At 40.2% G+C, this 22666-nt stretch overlaps 1 protein-coding gene across 2 annotated transcripts in view; it reads right to left on the bottom strand.

The window, feature by feature from the left end:
* The window catches only part of LOC136863936 (follicle-stimulating hormone receptor), a 296597-nt gene that overhangs the window by 165100 nt on the left and 108831 nt on the right, over positions 1 to 22666 (bottom strand). The window contains exons 4-11 of one of the 2 annotated variants that reach the window (XM_067140382.2): positions 10706 to 10771; positions 10552 to 10629; positions 10407 to 10481; positions 10263 to 10328; positions 10095 to 10163; positions 4703 to 4777; positions 4495 to 4612; positions 4314 to 4406 (exon numbers count right to left, since the gene is read on the bottom strand). In XM_067140382.2, coding sequence (XP_066996483.2) covers positions 4314 to 4406; positions 4495 to 4612; positions 4703 to 4777; positions 10095 to 10163; positions 10263 to 10328; positions 10407 to 10481; positions 10552 to 10629; positions 10706 to 10771 — 640 coding nt within the window. The remainder of the gene's footprint in view (positions 1 to 4313; positions 4407 to 4494; positions 4613 to 4702; positions 4778 to 10094; positions 10164 to 10262; positions 10329 to 10406; positions 10482 to 10551; positions 10630 to 10705; positions 10772 to 22666) is intronic. The other variant, XM_068226488.1, reaches the window with a different exon arrangement.

A 22666-nucleotide genomic window follows, 5' to 3' on the forward strand; every position in this document is an offset into this window, starting at 1 on the left:
CAGTAAGTTGGATACTAGATACCCCTGTGCACTAACTTTTGTTAATTTTTAACTGCGCCTAGAGAGGCCAGAGATTGTAAGGTTTTGTAATGTTGCCTTAAGCGGGCTGTTAGAACTTGGTTAATCTCAGAGGGCATGCGAGCTCTTTTCTGAAATTCCTGTAATATTGAGGGGTGCCTTTGGAAGGCCGTAAACTGTTACTGTTGGAGCCTAGTGCTCGTGAACACTGTGTATTGGGAGACATCTCTCCTTATCTGAAACTTGTAAATTTGGAGTCTGAAGCTCGATACTTGTAAATCTGAGGTTTGAAGCCCAAAATTGTTAAATTCCCTTTTCTGGGGTTCTCTATTTTACTATCCAACGTTGTCATTGCTATTTCACTAAGTGAAAGATTGTTAAGTTTGTTTTTTGAAAAGAAAAATAACCTTTTAAAGTTTTAATTCCATTTTTGATATCGTAGTTAGACCCCTTCAACACCAGCACATCCTTTCCCCTCTTTTCGCTCCACGGATAACCCCGTAACAAGTATCATTTGCCACAAAAGTGAACATATTGGAGTTACACGTCGTTCGAGAAAGAGATAAGAAGGATGTAATGGTTCAGTGATGTGCTTCCTAATTTGGACTCAGGTGAGGTACAGAAAGATATAACTGAAGAAATCGATTACGAATCGAATCAGCTTATTTAACTCCTCTATAGATTAATGTCTCCCCGTTTGATGTCTATCAAGTTGTAAATTCCTAGCATCTATCACCAAATTCCCTCATTTAGATACCCGGTCGAAAAGACCCTACTTTCCAACATCTCTTGGAAGCGTTCATTGGTAAACAAATGTCATATGGAAAGCTTCAGTGAAGGAATTGAATAATAAAAGTCCAAGGCAAGGGCCATTCTTTAACTGATCCTGACCAAAAGATCAACTTCTGTACTACTACTAAAATACTACTCAAACGTTTTCATTCCTTCCCTGAAAGGGGGGGTGGCCTCTTAGACTGTGACAGTCTCACAGAGCGGGAAATGTGTTACGGTGAAGGAGATGCACGGAGAAGGTGAGAGGGTTGGCGGCCGTGGCCTATACTAGGAACTGTCCCGGCATTCGCCTTAGTGCAGGAGAATGGAAAACTACGGGAAACAATTCTCAGGACAGCCGACGGTTGGGGCCAGCCGTGAGGTCCAGCCCTGTCCCATCTTCCGAATGCAGAGGCGTAGGGCCACGGTAGAGCAGTGGCCACCCTTCCTCAGCTCGGTTGGCCGGTCAGAGCTGTTGGACCACGGACCAGCCGTGGCCACTTACGGGCCGAGACCCACTCTGAACCACCAACGATCTTCTGTAATACGTGGGTCCGAATTATAATAGTGGCAACTGTTCAATTACTATAGGTACAGAATAGGTGCATGTTTCAAAGTTGTATGGCCTTCTGAGGAATCGCCGGTGTAGTGTGATACCCGTTGCCAGCCATGTGGAATTCGCAGCATGACTTCGTCATCGGCTGTTCGTTTTATCTCCCGAAAAGAGATGCCTACTGCCTAAGGAATGCTCGAAACAGTCCTGAGTAGAATACTGCGAGGTGAATTCTTCATCACAGGGATGAAGTTCAAGTGTCCGACTCCCTGGCTGAATGATTAGCGTTGAGGAACCTTAGGTTCAGAGGATCCCGGGTTCGTTTCTTAGCCGGGTCGGGGATTTTAATCGCATTCGATTATTTCTTCTGGCACGAGGACTGGGTATTTGTGTTTTTCTCAACGCTCTCTTCTTCATATTCAAACAATACACGACACTACCAACCGCCACAGAAACACGCAATAGTGATTACATCCCTCCATATTGGATTAGCTTCAGGAAGAGCATCCGACCTTGAGCGACACAGTTTGCACCCGCGACCCCACAACTGTGGGAAGAGAAATAGAAGAATAGATGAAGTTGAAGTTACATTGGCTTAAATGAGAGGAGAAAGGTTGATAATAAAGTATATTCCAGTATCTTTCGCGAAGTAGATTCTTCATTCTAATCATGAAGTCGAACTCACATGGGATAAAATCAGGAAAATAAGGTGGTCCAAAACCACCGCTCACAGTATCCTTCACTGTTAGATGCGTATGCCCACATCTAGTGTATACTGTTATAATAAAATCATAATATATAAGTACATTTGATTACATGATATGTGATTTGATATTACATAGAATGTTTAATCATACATTATAACATATATATTATAGTTATAATTTGAAATGTTTTCAGTTTGTTCGCACGGATGGGTTTGCTAAGTGGAAACTTGGACTGAGAGAAAAAGATTTTCAGACCTCACAATGGAAAGTCGGCAAAGAGGAAATAAAATTACCGACACATAATACCAACCATTAGTTTCGTTAATTCGAAACTGCCATTTGTTAATTGATAATAACATTCCAGTAACAAGGAAATGTCACAGTAGTTCTGTTCTGTTGGACTGTTACTGTAAGCTTTAGTGGTAGACAATGGAGTGAAGTGACCATTTCGCAGTTCGATCCTCGGTTGTGATATAAGGAGCACAGACTGAATGTTAATATGTCTAAACGCAAAACTCAGAGTAATTTATTGCAGTTTGATTAGAAATTGTGTGTTAAAGTAAGGGACAATCCTTGTGTCAAGAAACAAGTGCATGATAAACCCAAACAATTACCATGCTTCTATTGAGAAAGTGAATAGTAATAGTATCACGTGTACTGAAGTCACAGACCACATATGTGATAATTAGTGACAAATGCAAGTATTGCAAGTGCAAATGCCAGTAGTTGCAATGATAGTGAAACGCAGACTTCATTAAAAACTGTATTTAATGACTGAAATGAACTTGACGAGATTTGTCTAGATTTGACCAAGATTTGTGCAGTGAATTTACAAATTATAGAGCCTTGACTACTTCGTGGATTCCACCAAAACTTTACGAGTTTCCGGTGGGGCTGGAAGCCAGTAATGGCAGAATATCACAATGTTTGCCGTTAGATAATTTCTCCTGCCTTACTTATAGTAAAAAGAGTAAAGGTTCTTATGTGTGTATTCTGTTTGGTCCAAAGGTTTGGGGTCCAATTAGGATCCCTAGCAATGAATGAAATTGTAAAAGATTTCTTCATATATTCAGAGAATATTCCGAGAAGAACTACATAAACAGCCCTCTTTAAAAACGAACATTTTAAGCGAGTACTTGGAAAGAAATAACGGAATGTTGGAGTTCAATTAAATAATGTCATGCAGAAAAAGATAGTGAAAATCCTGCGAAACTGGCCCCAATGGTGAAGGCCATTATTTTTGCGATCACCAGGACTTTCTCCATCGAGGTCGCAGATATGACGGTGTCATTAATTTAGAGTACGAATTCGAAGGCAAAAATAAGGAGAATTTTAAAAATCTTCTACCGAGCTCGATAGCTGCAGTCGCTTAAGTGCGGCCAGTATCCAGTATTCGGGAGATAGTAGGTTCGAACCCCACTGTCGGCAGCCCTGAAAATGGTTTTCCGTGGTTTCCCATTTCCACATCAGGCAAATGCTGGGGCTGTACCTTAATTAAGGCCACGGCCGCTTCCTTCCCACTCCTAGTCCTTTCCTGTCCCATCGTCGCCATAAGACCTATCTGTGTCGGTGCGACGTAAAGCAACCAGCAAAAAAAAAAAAAATCTTCTTAAGTTGTGCATTGATGCAGTGGGTGAAATTATGCTTAGTCATCTCGCAAATGCGTCCAAAATTCTACTCTAAAGGAAGACAACACAAACTGATTTCATAAATTATTTTGTTACCATAATTGAAAACAAAATTATGGGAGACTAGCTGTCGTACCTGTTGGCCATGTAGGCGAATATTGAGGTTAAAAGGAATACTATCATATAAAATGCTCGATCAAATAACGAACAGTACTAAGTTTGCCATCTACCAATATCAAGTTCCAGTGTTGGAATGATCTGGCCTCAAACAGAGGTGAAGACTGCTTTGCTGTACTCCGATCAGTGTGTAAACTCTCCCTTCCCATCAGTGACACAGTGGCAGGGATCGAATACTTCGAATATTATGATGGAGAAGTGTGTCAAGGACCAGTCGTTATCAGAATATGTACGACTATGGAGGTGCGCCTACGCACTGTGCGGAAGTACAATGCCTCATGCGGAGGATCTATACATCATAGGGAAAGGGACATTAGAGCCGTACGATCGATGTCATTCCTTTAGGTCCCTACTATCGTCCGAAAGTTTGGACGAACATTTTTGGAAGAACCTGTATACGTTTCAGAAGCTAGTAAATAATATGTATACTTAATAATGTGTAAATGACTCGACTTCTACCTGGTGTTGAGCATGCCGCACTGGATCATGGCGTGCAGGAAACTTGAAGGCGCAGCAGTGGAACGAGTAGGTGAGCCAGGCTTCTCGAAGATGCTGCAAGAAATGATTACATACAGCAAGTTCTTGTCTGAGTGCAGATACGCTGCCTGATAGCTACCTACGTGTATTGCAAAATACTTACCTTAAAACTGTACACTGAAGGAATAGTAGTGAGAGATTCAGTGTTACGTATGCGAAGCACTTCCAACGTCTCCAAACCACTCGTGGGTAACTGAATAATTGCGGTCTCAGACAGGTCACTGAAAGAATAATAGTTATACTTCCTCATTTTACAGTGCAGGTGACATTGACCAAGATGTGTAAATCAGACTTACTTTACCTTTACTTACAGTTCCATAAGGCTGTGCAATCCGGAGAAGGAGTCATCTGCCAACCGTTTCAGGAGTCTGTTTCCCTTAAGACTTCTGGAAAATGAAAGAATCGGAGGAAACCAGCCAATTGTAATATGTTAAAACCTAAAGTTTGTTTCTACATGATCAATCTATTTCTTTAACAGTTTTCAGCCGAGTATGATTTTCGCTTACGCCGATTTGTAGTTCCTGAGAATGGGAAATAACAATTTCGAGGTACGTATTAAAATCGGTTATAATGTAGTCACAATCGGCCTGTTCTCCTTATACTTCGGTCATGAGCGTAATTTTGACTTTTTGTTAATGGCAGACTGTACTGAAAGCCCGCAATCTAATGCAGTAGAACTTCGTTATAGCGACACTTCGCCTGTAGCGTCAGGTATTCTTTAATTCCAATATGGTCCTCATAAAGAGCGTTTTTCAACCATGTTTATTGCGGAAAATGTGCATGCGTTGGGTTAAATGAAATTGTGACGATAATTATGAACATAGAAAGTAATTTTGGAAGTGTGTATAAGTTAAGGCAAGCAAAAGAATACAGAAAAAACTGACGCATTATCATTCCTAAATGAAGAAGCTTGGCGATTACCAGCAGTACCTACAGTACTGTAATTTTAAGTTTAACTGTAGGGTCTAACATTATTTTATGAAATGTAATAGACATTTGGCGGAGGTCGAAGTGGTGGTAGGTGATCCTGTGGGTTCACTTCTTGCTGGTAGGAGTGCACTGATAACACACAGGAAATGGCATTTATTCCTACCAAATCCGACACATGCACGTCCCCGCCGTGGCCCATGGGCAACGAGTAGACTGCGTGTACACGATTAAGTCATGTAAGGACGCAAAAGCGAGTTCCCACCAGCTAAGGGAGACAATCCCGAAAGAAACATCGGCCCTCCAGAATTGCTGGGGATTGGCATTACGAAATATGAAGAAGAAATAGCCGGCCTGACCTCTTTACGACGACCTCACAAACGTTTATAGGACTTGAGAAATGATGTGAGAGCTTTCTATCAAAATGAAATAAAAGTCGTACGGATTGGCAGCCTAGAACAAATTTGTGTAGAGATAAAGATGGCATAATATTGGGCAGTGAGAAGCGATACTCGAAGGATGGGCCCAATATTTTGGTGAATCAAGAATTGGAGGAGCTCTGCACTTAACAGGAAAGCATGGGGAAAACTTCTTCAGAAGGCTAAGGCCCACAGAGGGCTGTCGTGCCAGTGATGATGAATAGAGATTTGATGTTGTACGTGCCTCAATTCTGCACTTCACTGTCTATCAATGTACAATCTAAAAACTAGATTATTTTCCACTTCACTCGACTGATAGCATAATTCGTAGTTGCGATACTTATTTATAATGGCAGAATTTACCAGGTTCCTTGGATGTCGTTATAACCAAGTTCTACTGTATCTTGGAATTTGAAAAGAGGTGCAGCGAGTACGATACGAAACAAAACAGTTCCAAGACTCAAGGGATGCCAGTAAGGAAGAAACTTAAGAAGACTGTATGCCTGGTACACTAAGTGAAACTGAATCAAGGCGCAGCGAAAGCTGATGCAGTAAGCTCGCAGTTGCGATCAACTGTATTCTGTGAATGAAGTCAGCTCCTGGATAAATCTGTCTTTGCATCGATCTGTTTACAGACCGACATTGCTGCACGGGAGTGAAAGGTGGGTGGGATCTGGATATCTCATTCATAATTTGAAAGTTCCAGACATGAAAGTTGTGAGAATGACTGCCGGTACAAACAGGTGGGAACAATGGCAGGAAAGTACTAGGAATGATAAAATAAAGGCTAAATTAGGAATAAACTCGATGGATGAAGCTCCATGTAGAAGTAGCTTCGGTGGTGGGAACATGTGAGATGAATGGAGGAGGATAGGTTATATCACTCGGCCATGGAAGTTAAGAGAGGTAGGAGACTAAGGCAACAGTGGTTGGACTCGTGATAGATCGTGTAGAACTAAAGGAGGCTGCGAAGTCAGTTGGAAATAGAGGAATGTAAAGGTGCTTAATTAATTCACAGATGTTTGCAGACTGACCGCTGGAAGGTATAAATATCTATAATGAAGATATATATGTAGATATAAATAGAAATCTTAAAGGCACACATTACACTGTAAGGTTAATTATCCCACGTATAAAACAATAAATATGGTAATAGCTGGTAGTGGGATGAAAATGAAACAGAAAAAGGATGGCGGAGTAGAATGAACCATGAGATGGTGGTATCTGGTTTGCTAAATGACATCTTCAATGACACCGTTCCTTTCTCAGTATTTTTCTTCCAGCTTCTGAACATGGCGGCTGTAAGCTTGCTAATCATCTTCTATTACCGTCCTGATACATCCTTTCCACTGCAATCCATCGCACAACTCTCGCTGATGCTGCTACTCTTACTGCTTGACCTACTCTCTCACAAATGCTCTATTAGACGAATCAAGTTAATATTCTTTCTAATTTTCTGTGAAAGGATGTACAACTCACAGGCCACACTATTGTTAGAAGACAAATACTGTAAGACACCCATACCACCTAATATCATCGTCGTGACTGTATGTATGATATATGATCGATCAATCAATCAATCAATCAATCAATCAATCAATCAATCAATCAATCAATCAATCAATCACTACTGATCAGCATTTAGGGCAGTCGCCCAGGTGGTAGATTCCCTAGCTGTTGTTTTCCTAGCCTTTTCTAAACGATTGCAAAGAAATTGGAAATTTATTGAACATCTGATTTGGTAAGTTATTCCAATCCCTAACTCCCTTCCTATAAACGAATATTCGTTCCAATTTGTCCTCTTGAATTCCAACTTTATCTTACCCTACTTTATCTTATCCTACTTACAAAGACACCACTCAAACTTATTTGTCTACTAATATCATTCCACGCCATCTCTCCACTGACAGCTCGGAACATACCACTTGGCCGAGCAGCTCGTTTTCTTTCTCCCAAGTCTTCCCAGCCCAAACTTTGCAACATTTGTGTAACGCTACTCTTTTGTCGGAAATCACCCAGAACAAATCGAGCTGCTTTTCTTTGGACTTTTTCCAGTTCTTGAATCAAGTAATCCTGGCGAGGGTCCCATACACTGGAACCATACTCTAGTTGGGGTCTTACCAGAGACTTATATGCCCCTTCCTTTACATCCTTACTACAACACCTACATACCCTCATAACCACGTGCAGTGATCTGTACCCTTTTCTTACAATCATATTTATGTGATTACCCCAATGAAGACCTTTCCTTGTATTAACACCTAGATACTTACAATGATCCCCAAAGGGAACTTTCACCCCCATCAACGCAGTAATTAAAACTGAGAGGACTTTTTCTATTTGTGAAACTCACAACCTGACTTTTAACCCCGTTTATCGTCATACCATTGCCTACTGTCTATCTCACAACATTATCGAGGTCATTTTGCAGTTGCTCACAATCTTGTAACTTATTTATTGCCACATCTTTTATATTTTTCTGGGTCAGACAATTAGTGTAATGAGTGATGACTTTTGTATCATACATGATGCATTCTGCGTTTTATCGTTGTAATTGCTGTCTTTTTCTATTGCAAAGTCTAGGTGGCTGCACGGTGTAAATGTAAAAACTTGGTATAGTCCCGGACGCATCATCTATATGATATAACAAAAAATAATCCTAGAACCCCTCTCCAAAATATTCCAAAAATACTGTTTTACAGGTACCAAACCGGACAGAAAAGAAATGAAGTTAATGTCAACATCTCCCCAGCAGAAACTCCAAAAACCCCCTAGGAGTGGGGAGGAAGGGGCCGTGGCCTTAATTAAGGTACATTTCCTTGGGGTAAAAATGGGAAACAACCGAAAATCGTATTCAGGGCTGTCGACAGTGGTGTTTGAACCCACTATCTCCCGAATGCAAGCTCACAGTTGTGCGATCCTGTCCGCTCGGCCAACTCGCTCGGTTACCGGAAACGAAATGCTTAAGCCGAGGAATAACAAGGTTATCTATTAAAAGGTATATACAGCTGATAACAATGGAGACACACTGGCAAAATGCAAGCAGTGCACGAAATATTTCATTTTGGAGGTGGATTAGTCCCAGAGTAATCCATGTACAAGTATTGGACAGTGGTGAAGAGAAATGACATCCACTTATTATAAGTTTTCTATATTATTTTACTGAAATAAATTATACTGGATATAAGATGCATTAACTGCTTGGTTTGCGAATTAAATCAATGTAATTTTATGGAGAAAAGTCCTATCGTCTCACTGGACAATGGTAGAGTGATATTGTGTTTATTAGAGCTTATTCGGTATTAATGTATATTGTACGATAACATTACTTTGCTATTTGCTTTACGTCGCTCCGACACAGATAGGTCTTATGGCGACGATGGGATATGATAAGCCTAGGAATGGGAAGAAAGCGTCCGTGGCATTAATTAATTTGCCTGGTGTGAAAATGGGAAACCACGGAAAACCATCTTCAGGGCTGCCGACAGTGGGGTTCGAGCCCACTATCTCCCGGATGCAAGCTCACAGCTGCATGCTCCTAACCGCACGGCCAACTCGCCCGGTACGATAAAATTACAGCGCTTCATTTCACAAATGTAAGTGCGATATGACATCATATTGTGACTAGCTGGATGGAGCTATCCTAAGAAACTGTAAATTGGATTAAGTCGCCTAGATAGCTCGATACATATAAGATTCTACTACTTTAATATAAACAATGTTGGTAGTATTAAACATTCTCTCAAAATCTAAATGCTCATATGCTTTTATAAGTTCCAAGATCGTGAGCAACGGCAAAAAGACCTCGACAATGTCGTGAGATGGACAGCGCGTAATGGTATGATGATAAATGGGGTTAAAAGTCAGGTTGTGAGGTTCACAAATAGGAAAAGTCCTCTCAGTTTTAATTACTGCGTCGTCTTGTCGGTTTTCTCTTATTCAAGTGTATTTTCCTTTGTTTATGTCGTTGTTTACGTAAAGATGTAAAATACAGGATTGTACAGTCTTTATTGTGTAGCCTATATAAATGTTTGTATATTTTTCATCTTAGATTAATAACAATTGTACGTATTACGGATCTTTATAATTCGGCGTTTTGCTGTCGCTGATCCTAAATTAAATAAATACAAATTTAAATAAACAGTTTCGAAATATTGGAAAATTTACGATTGAGAACTTCAGCCTCTGCACGTAACCACATTCCTGTAGGTCCCGTGTATAAAGAACTACCTAAGAATTAAATAATTTAGACTTAAAATGAAAAGTGAGGTAAAATAAAGTTAATAGATGAACATCAGAGTTACACTTTCATTACGATACGAAAGAATATACATATTACTTTAACCTAAATACTCACAGTTTTCCGATTTGAGACCCGTTAAACGCCCAGCTCTCCACTGCCTCAATGGCGTTGTAGTTAAGCATCCTGTAATCAGTGAGAGATTGGGATGAGTGTTCTACAAGTACAGTGAAGATGTATAATGTCACAGTATGGAACAAAACAGCGTGATAGAATCAAACTAACACTTGATGGGCCTTCACGTGGAGGGCGTTGGAGCCCAATATGGCGATCCGGTTGGCCTCCAGATCTCTGCAACATGATAGCCGAGAAGTGAGCTGCGAACTGGCAAGGGAGGCTAACATACAATTTGCTGTTCTCCCCACTCACATCATGTGCATTATTGTCTCTCGCCATAGTCCTCGCAGATTTGGTATCTTCTGTAATCCCGTTCTCACCACTCGCCTAGAACAGTGAACTAACTCTAAGAACCCAAAAATAGGATGCATCGTATTTACTAAGTAACAATACTTACAGCGTAACGAAGCTCGGGGAAACGCCTTCAAGAAAACCGCCAGGCAACTCTTTTAATGACTGGACTTCAGAAATATATCTGAAAAGTAAGGATGGAGTATTTATCTGCAAAATATGTAATTTAACTCGTGCATTCATGCCTACGAAAGACTTACATAGTTCTAAGATGCCGCAGGTCACTGAACGCACCAGGTTCAAGAACTTCTACGTGAGTCAGGGTCCTGAAACAGATGGCCTCATGTTAAGGTACTCCTGTATCTATCCTGTTGTAAGGATAAAGAGTTCCTGGCCCATTATTCATAAACAGTGTCAATACACAAGAAGTCAATTCTGAAATATATTGTGAAGTTTTGCTTACAGTTTAGGTTGCTAATATGAAATGAAAATGGTAGACATTTTTTACTACAAGTCATCAGAGGACGGCATCTTTGCTCATACAGCTCCACTAACAGAAACCAACACAAAACGGCAAGCCAACAAATTTCACTCACTTCTTTTCTTTTCCATAAATAGTTACACGAACTACTTTTTTATTGAATAATTCACCCAATGAACGATAAATAATATTGACTGTTTGACTGATCGAATGATTGGCTGATTCATTCATCTATTGATACAGGGTCTCTCTTATAAACCCAGACCAAGCGCACAATGCGCTACAGCACCTGCCTCAGCGCGCGCCTCCCGTACAGCTGTTTAGGTCTCCGTTGGACGAACTGAAGAGAGACCTGTATTCATGTCAGTACTGATTGCATTAAAGAGCTATAATAAAGTTATGTGAAGTTCCAATAGTAACTCCGCTGTACACAGTAAGCGGTGATAAAATTAAGGCGGATAATAACAGGCCAGTTAACTTGACGAATGTTGCATGTACGGTCTGGGACAGCATTCTTTCTGATCAATCACTATTAATTACTACTGATCTGCATTTAGGGCAGTCGCCCGCTGGCAGATTCCCTGTCTGTTGTTTTCGTAACATTTTCTTGAATGATTTCAAAGGCATTGGAAATATATTGAACATCTCCCTTGGTAAGTTATTCCCATTCCTAACTCCCCTTGCTATAAACGAATACATGCCCCAATTTGTCCTCTTGAATTCCAACTTTACCTTCATATTGTGAACTTTCCTACTTTTAAAGACACCACTCAAACTTATTCGTGTACTGATGTCATTTCACGCTATCTCTTCACTGAAAGTTCGGAACATACCACTTAGTCGAGCAGCTCGTCTTCTTTCTCCCAAGTCTTCCCAGCCCAAACATTGCAACATTTTTGTAACGCTACTCTTTTGTCGGAAATCACCCAGAACAAATCGAGCTGCTTTTCTTTGGATTTTTCCCAGTTCTTGGATCAAGTAATCCTGGTGAGGGTCCCATACACTGGAACCATACTCTAGTTGGGGTCTTACCACAGACTTGTATGCCCTCTCCTTTACATCCTTACTACAAACCCTAAACACCCTCAAAACCATGTGCAGAGTTTTCTACCTTTTATTTACAATTCCATTTACGTGTTTACCACAATGAAGATATTTCCAGGTACTTACAGTGATCCCCATTAGGAACTTCCACCCCATCAACGCAGTAATTAAAACTGAGAGGACTTTTTCTGTTTGTGAAACTCACAACCTCACATTTAACCCCGTTTATCAACGTACCGAGGTCATTTTGCAGTTGCTCAGAGGGTCTTCGCCAACTCTAATTCTCTGAGATCTGTTTTCCAGAAATATAGCAACGCATTCAGTCACTCTATCGTCTAGTCCAATTGCACTCATTTTTGCAAGTAGTCTCCCATGATCCACCCTATCAAATGCCTTAGAGAGGTCAATCGCGATAGAGTTCATTTGACCTCCTGAATCCAAGATAACTGCTATAATTTGCTGGAATCCTACTAGCTGAGCTTCAATGGAATAACCTTTCCTAAACACGAACTGCCCTCTATCGAACCAGTTATTAATTTCGCAAACAAGTCTAATATAATCAGAAAGAATGCTTTCCCAAAGCTAATCTGCAATGCATGGAAAACTTAATGGCCTGTAATTTTCAGCTTTATGTCAACCTTTCCTTTGTACAGAGGGGCTATTATAGCAACACTCCATTCATTTGGTATAGCTCATGCATGCAAACAATAATCAAAAAAGTACTTCAGATATGGTACTATATCCCAACCCATTGTCTTTCGTATATCTCCAGAAATCTTACCAATTCCAGCCGCTTTTCTAGTTTTAAACTTTTGTATCTTATTGTAAATGTCATTGTTATTATAGGTACATTTTAATACTTCTTTAATATTAGTTCCCTCCCTCTATCTGTACATTATCATTGTAACCAACAATCTTTACATACTGCTGACTGAATACTTCTGCCTTTTGGGGAACCTCACATTCCGGTACACACTCCACTTGTTCATTAATGCTTCCTGGAATGTCCTTCTTGGAACCTGTTTCTGCCTTGAAGTACCTATACATACCGGTCCATTTTTCACTAAAATTTGTATGGCTGCCAATTATGCTTGCCATCATGTTATCCTTAGCTGAGTTCTTTGCTAGATTCAATTTCCTAGTAAGTTCCTTCAATTTCTTCTTACTTCCACAGCCACTTCTACCTTATTTCTTTCTAGTCTGCACCTCCTTCTTAGTCTCCTTATATGTCTGTTATAATAATGTGGGCCTTTACCTTTCCTTACCACCTTCAAAGGTACAAACCTGTTTTCACATTCCTCTACAATTGCTTTAAACCCATCCCAGGGTCTGCTTACATTTTTATTTACCGCTTTGCACCGATTGTAGTTACTTTTTAAAAACTCCCTCATGCCTGTTTTATCAGCCATATGGTACTGCCCAATAGTCCTCCTTTAAAGACCTTCCTTTCTATCACATTTATTTTAACTGCAACAAAAAACAGCTTCGTGATCACTAATACCATCTATTACTTCGGTTTCTCTATAGCGCTCATCTGGTTTTACCAACACCACGTCCAGTATATTCATCCCTTTTGTTGGTTCCATCACTTTCTGAATCAGCTGTCCTTCCCATATTATCTTATTTGCCACTTGTTGGTCATGCATCCTGTCGTTCGCATTACCTTCCAAATCTCCTGCTACTATCACAATCCATTCCATGTCGTTTCCCACGTAGCTGATTATCTTATCAAATAATTCTGATTCAGCGCTACCCTTTCCCGGTCTGTACACACCAAAGACATCAAGTTGCCAATTATCTTTATAAATGAGCCTTACACCTAGAATTTCGTACGTCTCATCTTCCGTGAAAAAATTTATATGTCCATTATATCATTTCTCAGCCATGATTCAACTCATATTACAATATCTGGTATGTATATATCTATTAAATTACTTAATTCTATTCCTCTCTTTACAATACTTCTACGGTTCAGCACAAACATTTTTACGTCATCCCTACTTGACTTCCAGATTCCTGTTATCACCGCTCCTTATACCACCCTGTTTCCCTGAATGTACCTCCCTATAACCATTCTAAACAAATTTCCTAACTGATACGTACCACTGCGATTTAAGTGAATGCCATCTGAGCGTAGATCCCTATATACTACCCACCCATTAGGATCTAGAAATTCCACTCCCAGTTTTCCACATACCTACTACATAGTCTAATTTAAATCCCCAATCACCTTCCAGTCAGTATCACTACTACACAGTATTCCACTGATAATAATCTCCGCTTCCTTAAACTTCACCCGTGCTGTATTTACCAGATCCCTCTCATATCCAAATATGTTGGTACTTATACCTGCTTTTCACGGCGTTATTGGTACCAACGCGAAAAACTGCCACCTTCTCCTTTCCCTCCTCCTTCTCTTCTGCTTTCATCAACATCTGCCTCAGCCTAATTCCTGGATAACACTCTACCCTGGCTCCGTTTCCTCCACACATGACCAGAGCCTCAACCCTGTCCACCTCATTTAGTCAGCCCTATCTTTCCTGACTGCTGCAGAAGCTACGTCCTACTGCCTTTTCTCTCCCACCCATGACCTGTTCCACCTGTATTTTCCTGTTCTCTACTCTACATTTCCCCTTCCTACCTTTTCTCTTCCTACTTCCACACTTCTCAGCAACAGTTCCCTGTCTTCCTTCTGTTGTTCTACCTTCAATGACTCATACCGATTTCTCACACACACCTGTCCTGAATTCTGATCCTAAATAGAACCCTTAGCCTGAAATCTCCTTCCCCTTAGGATTCGACAAACTGTCTTCTACAATTCCCCCTATCCTTCCCATCCCTCTTTTATCCTACAATGCTCTAATAGATACACACGAAAGATACACACGAATATAGCAGGCAAAATACTATCTAAATATACCTTATTTACACTACAATTCTCAACTGGAATGTGGTTATATGAAATTAAATCAAGGTGTAGTAAAGCTAATGCATTGAGCTCGCAGTTGCGATCTACAGTGTTCTGTAAGAAGGAAGTCAGCTCCAGGACGAAGCTATCTTTACATCGGTCTGTTTTCAGACCAACTTTGATTTACGGGAGTGAAAGCTGGATGGATTCAGGATATCTTATTCGTAAGTTAGAAGCAACAGACATGAAAGTAGCGAGAATGATTGCTGGTTCAAACAGGTGGGAACAATGGCAGGAGGAGATAAAGGCTAAGTTAGGAATGAACTCAATGGATGAAGCTGTAGGCATAAACCGGCATCGGTGGTGGGGTCATGTGTGACGAAAGGAGGAGAATAGGTTACCTAGGAGAATAGTGGACTCTGTTATGGAGGATAAGAGGAGTAGAGAAAAACCACGACGACGATGGTTAGACTCAGTTTCTAACGATTCAAAGATAAGGGGTATAGAACTAAATGAGGTCACAGCACTAGTTGCAAATAGAGGATTGTGGCGACGTTTAGTCAATTCACAGAGGCTTGCAGACTGAACACTGAAAGGCATAACGGTCTATAATGATAATGTATGTATGTATGTATTATTATTATTATTATGATTATTATTATTATTATTATTATTATTATTATTATTATTATTATTATTATTATTATTATTATTATTATTAACTGCGGAAGTTTTGTGTTGTAATAAGCATGTATAGTACTGCACAAGTAGGTACCTATTTCTTTCTGCATTTCAATTTTTAACTTATTTATTTTGTATTATGTACTTACCGAGAATATCATGAATTTTCCAAGTTCTTTGAAATCATTTAAGAAAAGACTAGGCAAATAATTGATAGGGACAGCTCTAAATGCAGATCATTGATGATTGTGTGTACACATATTTTTCATCTAACTCTATATACTTATTTAATTGAGTTGTCACTGTCGGGGGTAGTGATGGGACATTCGATTCATTCGATTCATCTAACTCTATATACTTATTTAATTGAGTTGTCACTGTCGGGGGTAGTGATGGGACATTCGATTCATTTTACTGAATCGATTCATTTGACTCCGTTCACGCAAGACCAACTACAATTACATTGTAGTTGGCCTTGGTTCACGTTACTGAATAGATACAGTGATCCGATTCACGGCACATTAGATTCACCGCTCCTACTGCATCTGCGTAGTATGTACTGGTGTGGTCAGACGGCGGCAACGGCATTCAGTGATCGCTGCTCGCTGCTGCCATCTGGTCTTCATACTATGAACTCCTTTCTTGTGCGTCGTCTAGCTTTGAGGTTCAGGTTGCTCTTCGTATCGAGTGTTGATGTTATAAGGCCTTTCCCCCATAGTGGCAACTTAACTAAATAAAAAACATCTGTACACACAATAATCAATGATCTGCATTTAGAGCTATCACCCAGGTGGGAGATTCCCTATCAATTACTTGCAGATTTCATTGTATTCACGGTAAGTACAAAACAAGTAAGTTAAAAAAAGAAATGCAGAAAAAATAGGTAGTTGTGCAGTACTATATTGTAATACTACAGTAAAAATCTCACTTAGTTGTTAATAATAATAATAATAATAATAATAATAATAATAATAATAATAATAATAATTGTTATAGCTCAAATGCTAGTCACTCTAATACATCGAAGGTTTCCGGCGACGCAGGATGGGAAAGGTCTGTGATTAGGAAGGTAGCAGCCATGGCCTTAATTAAGGTACAGTCCCAGCATTTTCTGGTGTGAAAATAGAGAAACTACGGAAAACCATCTTAACGGCTGCCGACGGTGGGATTCGAACCCACCATCCCCCGAATGCAAGCGCATAGCTACGCGATACTAACCGCACGTCCAACTCGCTAAGTCATTTTTGAATATATGTACTGTATTTTTCTATCAGCAGAGGATTTTTAAATCGTCATATTTTGTATAGGCTTCCCGAGATGTAGAGTAGCCCACTGGTTTTCTGATTCAACATACTGTTGGTTAAGTTATTGCGTCAGTCGGCTCACTTACTGTCAACGTATTATTGAAGTCTTGTGCAACGATGTGACGAACTGAGGCAATACTGAGCCGTTCTTCCCAATATAAAACATGTACTTTTGAGTGGTCCTGAGCATGACTCATAGTCTTAGGGCAGGCTAGAGTCAAGTTTAATTAATTGTCAAATGTCAACTAAGTTGCCGGTATAACACGAAGGCCCGGTTTCATCAACACATGTTAGTACCTAACAAGGTGTTAAATCATTTTAACATACGATTTAAGAAAATTTGCGTTTCATCAACAAATGTTAACATTAACAAATGTTAAACTGCGTATTAAAGTTAACATCAGCCATTTCCAATGTTAAATGGCTAACATTAGCATTTAGCAACCTGTTCCAAAATGGCTGCTGTGAATTTCGCTTTCGAGGCGGAATTGCTCTATTTAGATCTTTTACAAAACAATCCTGATCGAAGAAGAGTTCAGCGACGTAATGACTTTGAAAATTTGACGGATCCGAAATTTCTTCATAGATACAGGTTATCGAAAACAGTCCTTGCTAAGGTTGTTGACGAAATTAAAGTGAGGTTAGAATATCCTACGAAGAGAAACTTACCTCTTTCTCCAATCTTGCAGGTACTGATAATATTACGAGTTTTTGCTACTGGTTATTTTCGCATAATGGCCGGGACAATGCTGGAATTTCTAAAGCCACTGTTAATAGAGTTGTTTGTCGAGTGTCTGCAGCAATAGCATCCATGAGAAGGAGGTATTTAACATTCCCTTCAGTAGAAGAGCGTCAGCAAATTATCCGCGACTTCTATGAAATAAGCCGTTTTCCCCATAGAGTTAGTAAATAATACACTAGAGGTAGCATTGGCGCTGCAGTCGCGTGCGAAGTTGAACGAGCGCGCTGTTTGGCAAAAGCTGGATTGTTTGGCACTGTCAGTACTGGAGCTTCCCGCTAAATTTAAGTATATACTTCTCTGAAGGAAAATGCCAGTCTCCTGTGCAGTTAATGGCTGCATAGAAGGTTCATAAAGGGCAGTGGCGTATCATTTCACAGGTACGTTTCCTTGAAATTCATTTCCGTGCTTATAAAATAATACTTTGCGTGACACTTATCGTCATATGAATTGGACTACGTGGGCTGACTTAATGACTGATTCCCCTGTCGGCGTGAATGAGATTCTTTGGATCTTTCCTTGAAGACTGAAATTAATGTTGTAGGAAATATAAGGGATGACATTTTCCTTTCACTGAAAGCGAATATCAAAAAAAATCATGTGCATGCTACCGAGCGAGTGGCTGTAGGCTTTGGGTCACATAGCTGTCAGCTTGATTCAGGAGATAGTGGGTTTGAACCCCACTGTCGGGAGCCCTGAAGATGATTTCCAATTTTTATAAGAGACAAATGCTGGGGCTGTACCCTAATTAAGGCCACAGTCGTTTCCTGCCGGGCTGAGTGGCTCAGACGGTTAAGGCGCTGGCCTTCTGACCCCAACTTGGCAGGTTCGATCCTGGCTCAGTCCGGTGGTATTTGAAGGTGCTCAAATACGTCAGCCTCGTGTCGGTAGATTTTCTGGCACGTAAAAGAACTCCTGCGGGACTAAATTCCGGCACCTCGGCGTCTCCGAAAACCGTAAAAGAGTAGTTAGTGGGACGTAAAGCAAATAACATTATTATTAGTCGTTTCCTTCCCACTCCCAGCCCTTTCCTGTCCCATAGTCGCCGTAAGACCTATGTGTGGCGGTGCGACATAAAGCAAATTGGTACAAAAAAAGAAAATAAGAAAAGATGTACATGATAGCCTGGAATTGTGCTTCGTTTTTCACTTTCTGTGTGTATTTATAGCATTAAAAGCTATTGAATATATTTTCTGTATATACAGTTTGTTGCTTTCCCTTCGTACAATACGTGTAGCAGTCCCCATTCATACCTTACCAGATTTTAAAATATAGAGACTATTATAGATGTCCTGCACCGTGTGAACATCTGTGAGTCCTTTACTTTCGTCAATATTATTCCCTGAAATGTCATATGGAGATATAAGCATAATAAATTATTGACCACGCGAGTTTACCGCGCGGTTAGGCCCACGCAGCTGTAAGCTTGCTTTCGGGAAATAGTGGGTTCAAACCCCACTGTCGGCAGCCCCGAAGATGGATTTCCGTGGGTTTCCCATTTTCACACCAGGTAAATGCCGGGGATGTACCTTAATTAAGCACACGGGCGCTTCCTTCCCACTCCCAATCTTTTCCTATTCCATCGTCGCCATAAGGCCTATCTGTGTCGGTGCGATGTTAACAAATTGTAAAAATTATTATAAGTATTTTTTTCAGTTGTCTTCAATCATATAATTTACCACTCACCCTTTCCATTAACGGAAATCATTTTATAAGTTAAAATCTTAAAGCAATCATGCATTTCAGGAAAAAATAAATAAAACCTCCATAATAGTCTGAAACCACAACCGAGTGTCGTATTTCCACTTGTAATCGCGTTTGGAAAACATCGATAATAATAATAATAATAATAATAATAATAATAATAATAATAATAATAATAATAATAATAATAATAATAATAATAATAATAATCAGAAAATGAAATCATACTGGGCCAAGAAAAAGCAGAAGACCTTAACTAAGAGTTAAGACGAGCCCCGTGGTCCCTAGTAGGCCAAAACGAATAATAATAATAATAATAATAATAATAATAATAATAATAATAATAATAATAATAATAATAATAATAATAATAATAATGGCTTTACGTTCCACTACCTACTTACACGGTTTTCGGAGACGCTGAGGTGTCAGATTTTTTTCCCACGGGAGTTCTGTCATGTGCCAGTAAATTTATCTACAAGAGGCTGACATATTTAAGCATCTTCAAGTATCATCGGACTGAGCCAGGCTCGAACCTGCCAACTTGGGTTTAGAAAGCCAGCGTCGAAACCAACGATAACAATATTTTGTCTACTTTACCCCAAAATCTCGACAACGCTTTTAGGCCTAAAAACTCGCTCATCCGCTTCGTACAAGAGAGGATTTTTTCGGTCGTTGGGCAGAACTATACCAAAGTCCTGGTCATTTACACAAAATATAGCGAAATATACGTGCCCTCCTTCTAAACCTATGTTGTTAGAAGACTTCATATGAACAGTATATTGATTTTGTGTTTCATAACTACACCTGAACACCGTGCTCTTTTATCAGGCATTTCTCCTGTATTTATGCTTTTAGGGCTTTCTTTTTTACTGGTGAGAAGCATCGCAAGTATACTGTAATATCTGAGAATGTTTACATGTAAGAATTTTAAACCATATCTGTATCCACACAGTTTTAAAAGTACTTTATTTACATTGATTAGTATAGCGGAGTGAGCTTTTTGCCAAACAGCTGCGATTTCAACATGCTCCGCTGGCTACAGCGATTCTCTCGTAGACGGTGGCGCCAATGCTACCTCTAGTGTATAATTTACTAACTCTATGGTTTTCCCGGTGTTTGTTCTACGTGCAATATATTGCACACATGTAAGAATCCAATCACCTGGAGGCAATTGGGCCGAAATATATCGTAATCGAAAGGGATATTTCTCAGTTAATGTTCAGGTGTTTAGTGAGCCTAACCTCCAAATCAGGGATATACTTGCTAGGTGGTCTGGTTCTGCACACGACAATACAATATTTAATAACTCCCATATTGGAGCACAGTTTGAAGTGGGACAATTAACGAAGTGATTTTGTTAGGTGACAGCGGATACCCACTAAAAAAAGTATCTGTTTACCCCATTGAAACCCTCGCGGACTTTTCCCGCGCCTCGTCCTCTTATTTTATCGTCAAGCCATCTGTGCGCTTGCACTCAATAATTTATATATATTTACTAATTCAATTAACAAGTCTTTTTCGAAGGAGGAAAAATTAGAACTACGATTCCGTTTCACTTCACGCGCCATATTTTACAGCTGTGCTCAAACAAAAGCGCATCGGAGCGCGTTGTAAAACAGCATTTTCGTACCACTGCCTCCTTGATTCGCACCAGTTCGCAATATTGGGAGAGTTAACAGTCGATTAGTTAACATTTCACAAAAAACGTTTGATGAAACGCAAGAAACCTAACAAGATGTTAAATTTCTAACTCCGTATTAACTAACTACTTGTTAGTATATATTTAACATGTGTTGATGAAACCGGGCCTAAGATTCATTAAACTAATAAATAGCATAACCTAATAGCCTATCTACTTACTAGCTACTTTAGAATTATGTTTTGACTGTCTTTTTAACACTGAAAATAAATCCATCTATTATTTAAACCTCCCTGTAAGAAGAGGTCACTGAATGCAAGTGGGTATTATTTTCAAATGAGCTGAGCTCGGGAGTCCATTTAACGTACGATTCTTTCAATGTAGGGTCTACCATGGCTCTGTATGCATTGCTTCAGAGGAAGCCCGGCTCTCCGCCAGTGTCCACTGTCCAGTGTGCCGATAAGGAGCCGTGTGCATCTTGTGTCTCACTGAGCCGTGCTCGTTCACGATTCCTTCGGTGTGCCATGGCTCACTGTATGTCTCGCTGCAGCGGAAGCTCGGCTCTACGCCACCCGCCAGTGTCCAGTGAGCCGATAAGGAGCTGTGTGTATCTAGTGTCTCACTGAGCCGCACTCGTTCACGATTCTTTCGATGTGCCATGATTCACTGTCTCGCTGCAGCGGAAGCTCGGCTCCCCGTCAACGTCCAGTGAGTGCGCCACTCAGCACTGTCCGCTGAGAGTAAGCTGAATCGTGTGCCGTGAGCTCACCGTTCCTGTGAATCGATTCACTCGGACACTTGGATGAATCGATACACTGCTTCGAATCGTGCATTCAGTAGCCAACACTAGTCGGGGGAAGGCTTTGTAACATCAAAACTTGATGCGAAGAATTGGCTGCAGGAGGATAGAGAATCTGAAATCTGGATGACGCATAGGAAAGCAGTTCATACAATGAAGACCAGATGGCAGCAGCATGCATTGAATGTTGTTGCTGCTGTCTTATCAGTACACACCACACAGATGCAATAGGATCGATTACTCTAATGAGCCCTAACGTGAGCAGTAACGTAAACGGAATCAAATGAATCGATTCAGCAAAATGAATCGAATATCCCATCACTATCCGCCAATGACACACCGTCACGAGAAGCGCATATATGCACTATTCCGGCCCAAGGCCATGTTAACCGCTCTGCATTTGAGATGATCCTCTATTCCATTTTTATATTTCCTAACCTGACGTTCAGTTCTCGTAATTCAATTTAGTGTGACGTCACTTTAGTCTTGAAAATGCTAGTTTTCATACTGTACTCGCTGCACCTATTTTCAAGCCCCAAGATATATTGAAGCTCTGAGCCCTTTCTGCCATAAGACGAAGTCTTCAGCATAGGCCAAAATTCCTCATTGCCATCTTATACCTTTCATTTAATGATCCATGTAAAGTATGTATGTACAAAAAGGGTGAAAAATACAGCTTTGTCTAACCCGTGTAACTCCTTTGAAACAAGAACTCATTCTACAATTAATTCTTACTGTGGTGTTATGGTCAATATAAGAGTCTTTTATTGCCTGAAATAGTCTACCACCGATCCCATAATCCCTCAGTACGGTCAACATCTTTCTCTGATTTTCTGTCATATACCTTTTATAGATGTACGAGAGTAGTATAATTGGATGGTTCTGCGGCCACCTCCACCTCAGGCTCCCAGTGGCCACC

The sequence above is a fragment of the Anabrus simplex genome, chromosome 2 (genome assembly GCF_040414725.1).
Source record: "Anabrus simplex isolate iqAnaSimp1 chromosome 2, ASM4041472v1, whole genome shotgun sequence".
Classification (NCBI taxonomy): domain Eukaryota; kingdom Metazoa; phylum Arthropoda; class Insecta; order Orthoptera; family Tettigoniidae; genus Anabrus; species Anabrus simplex.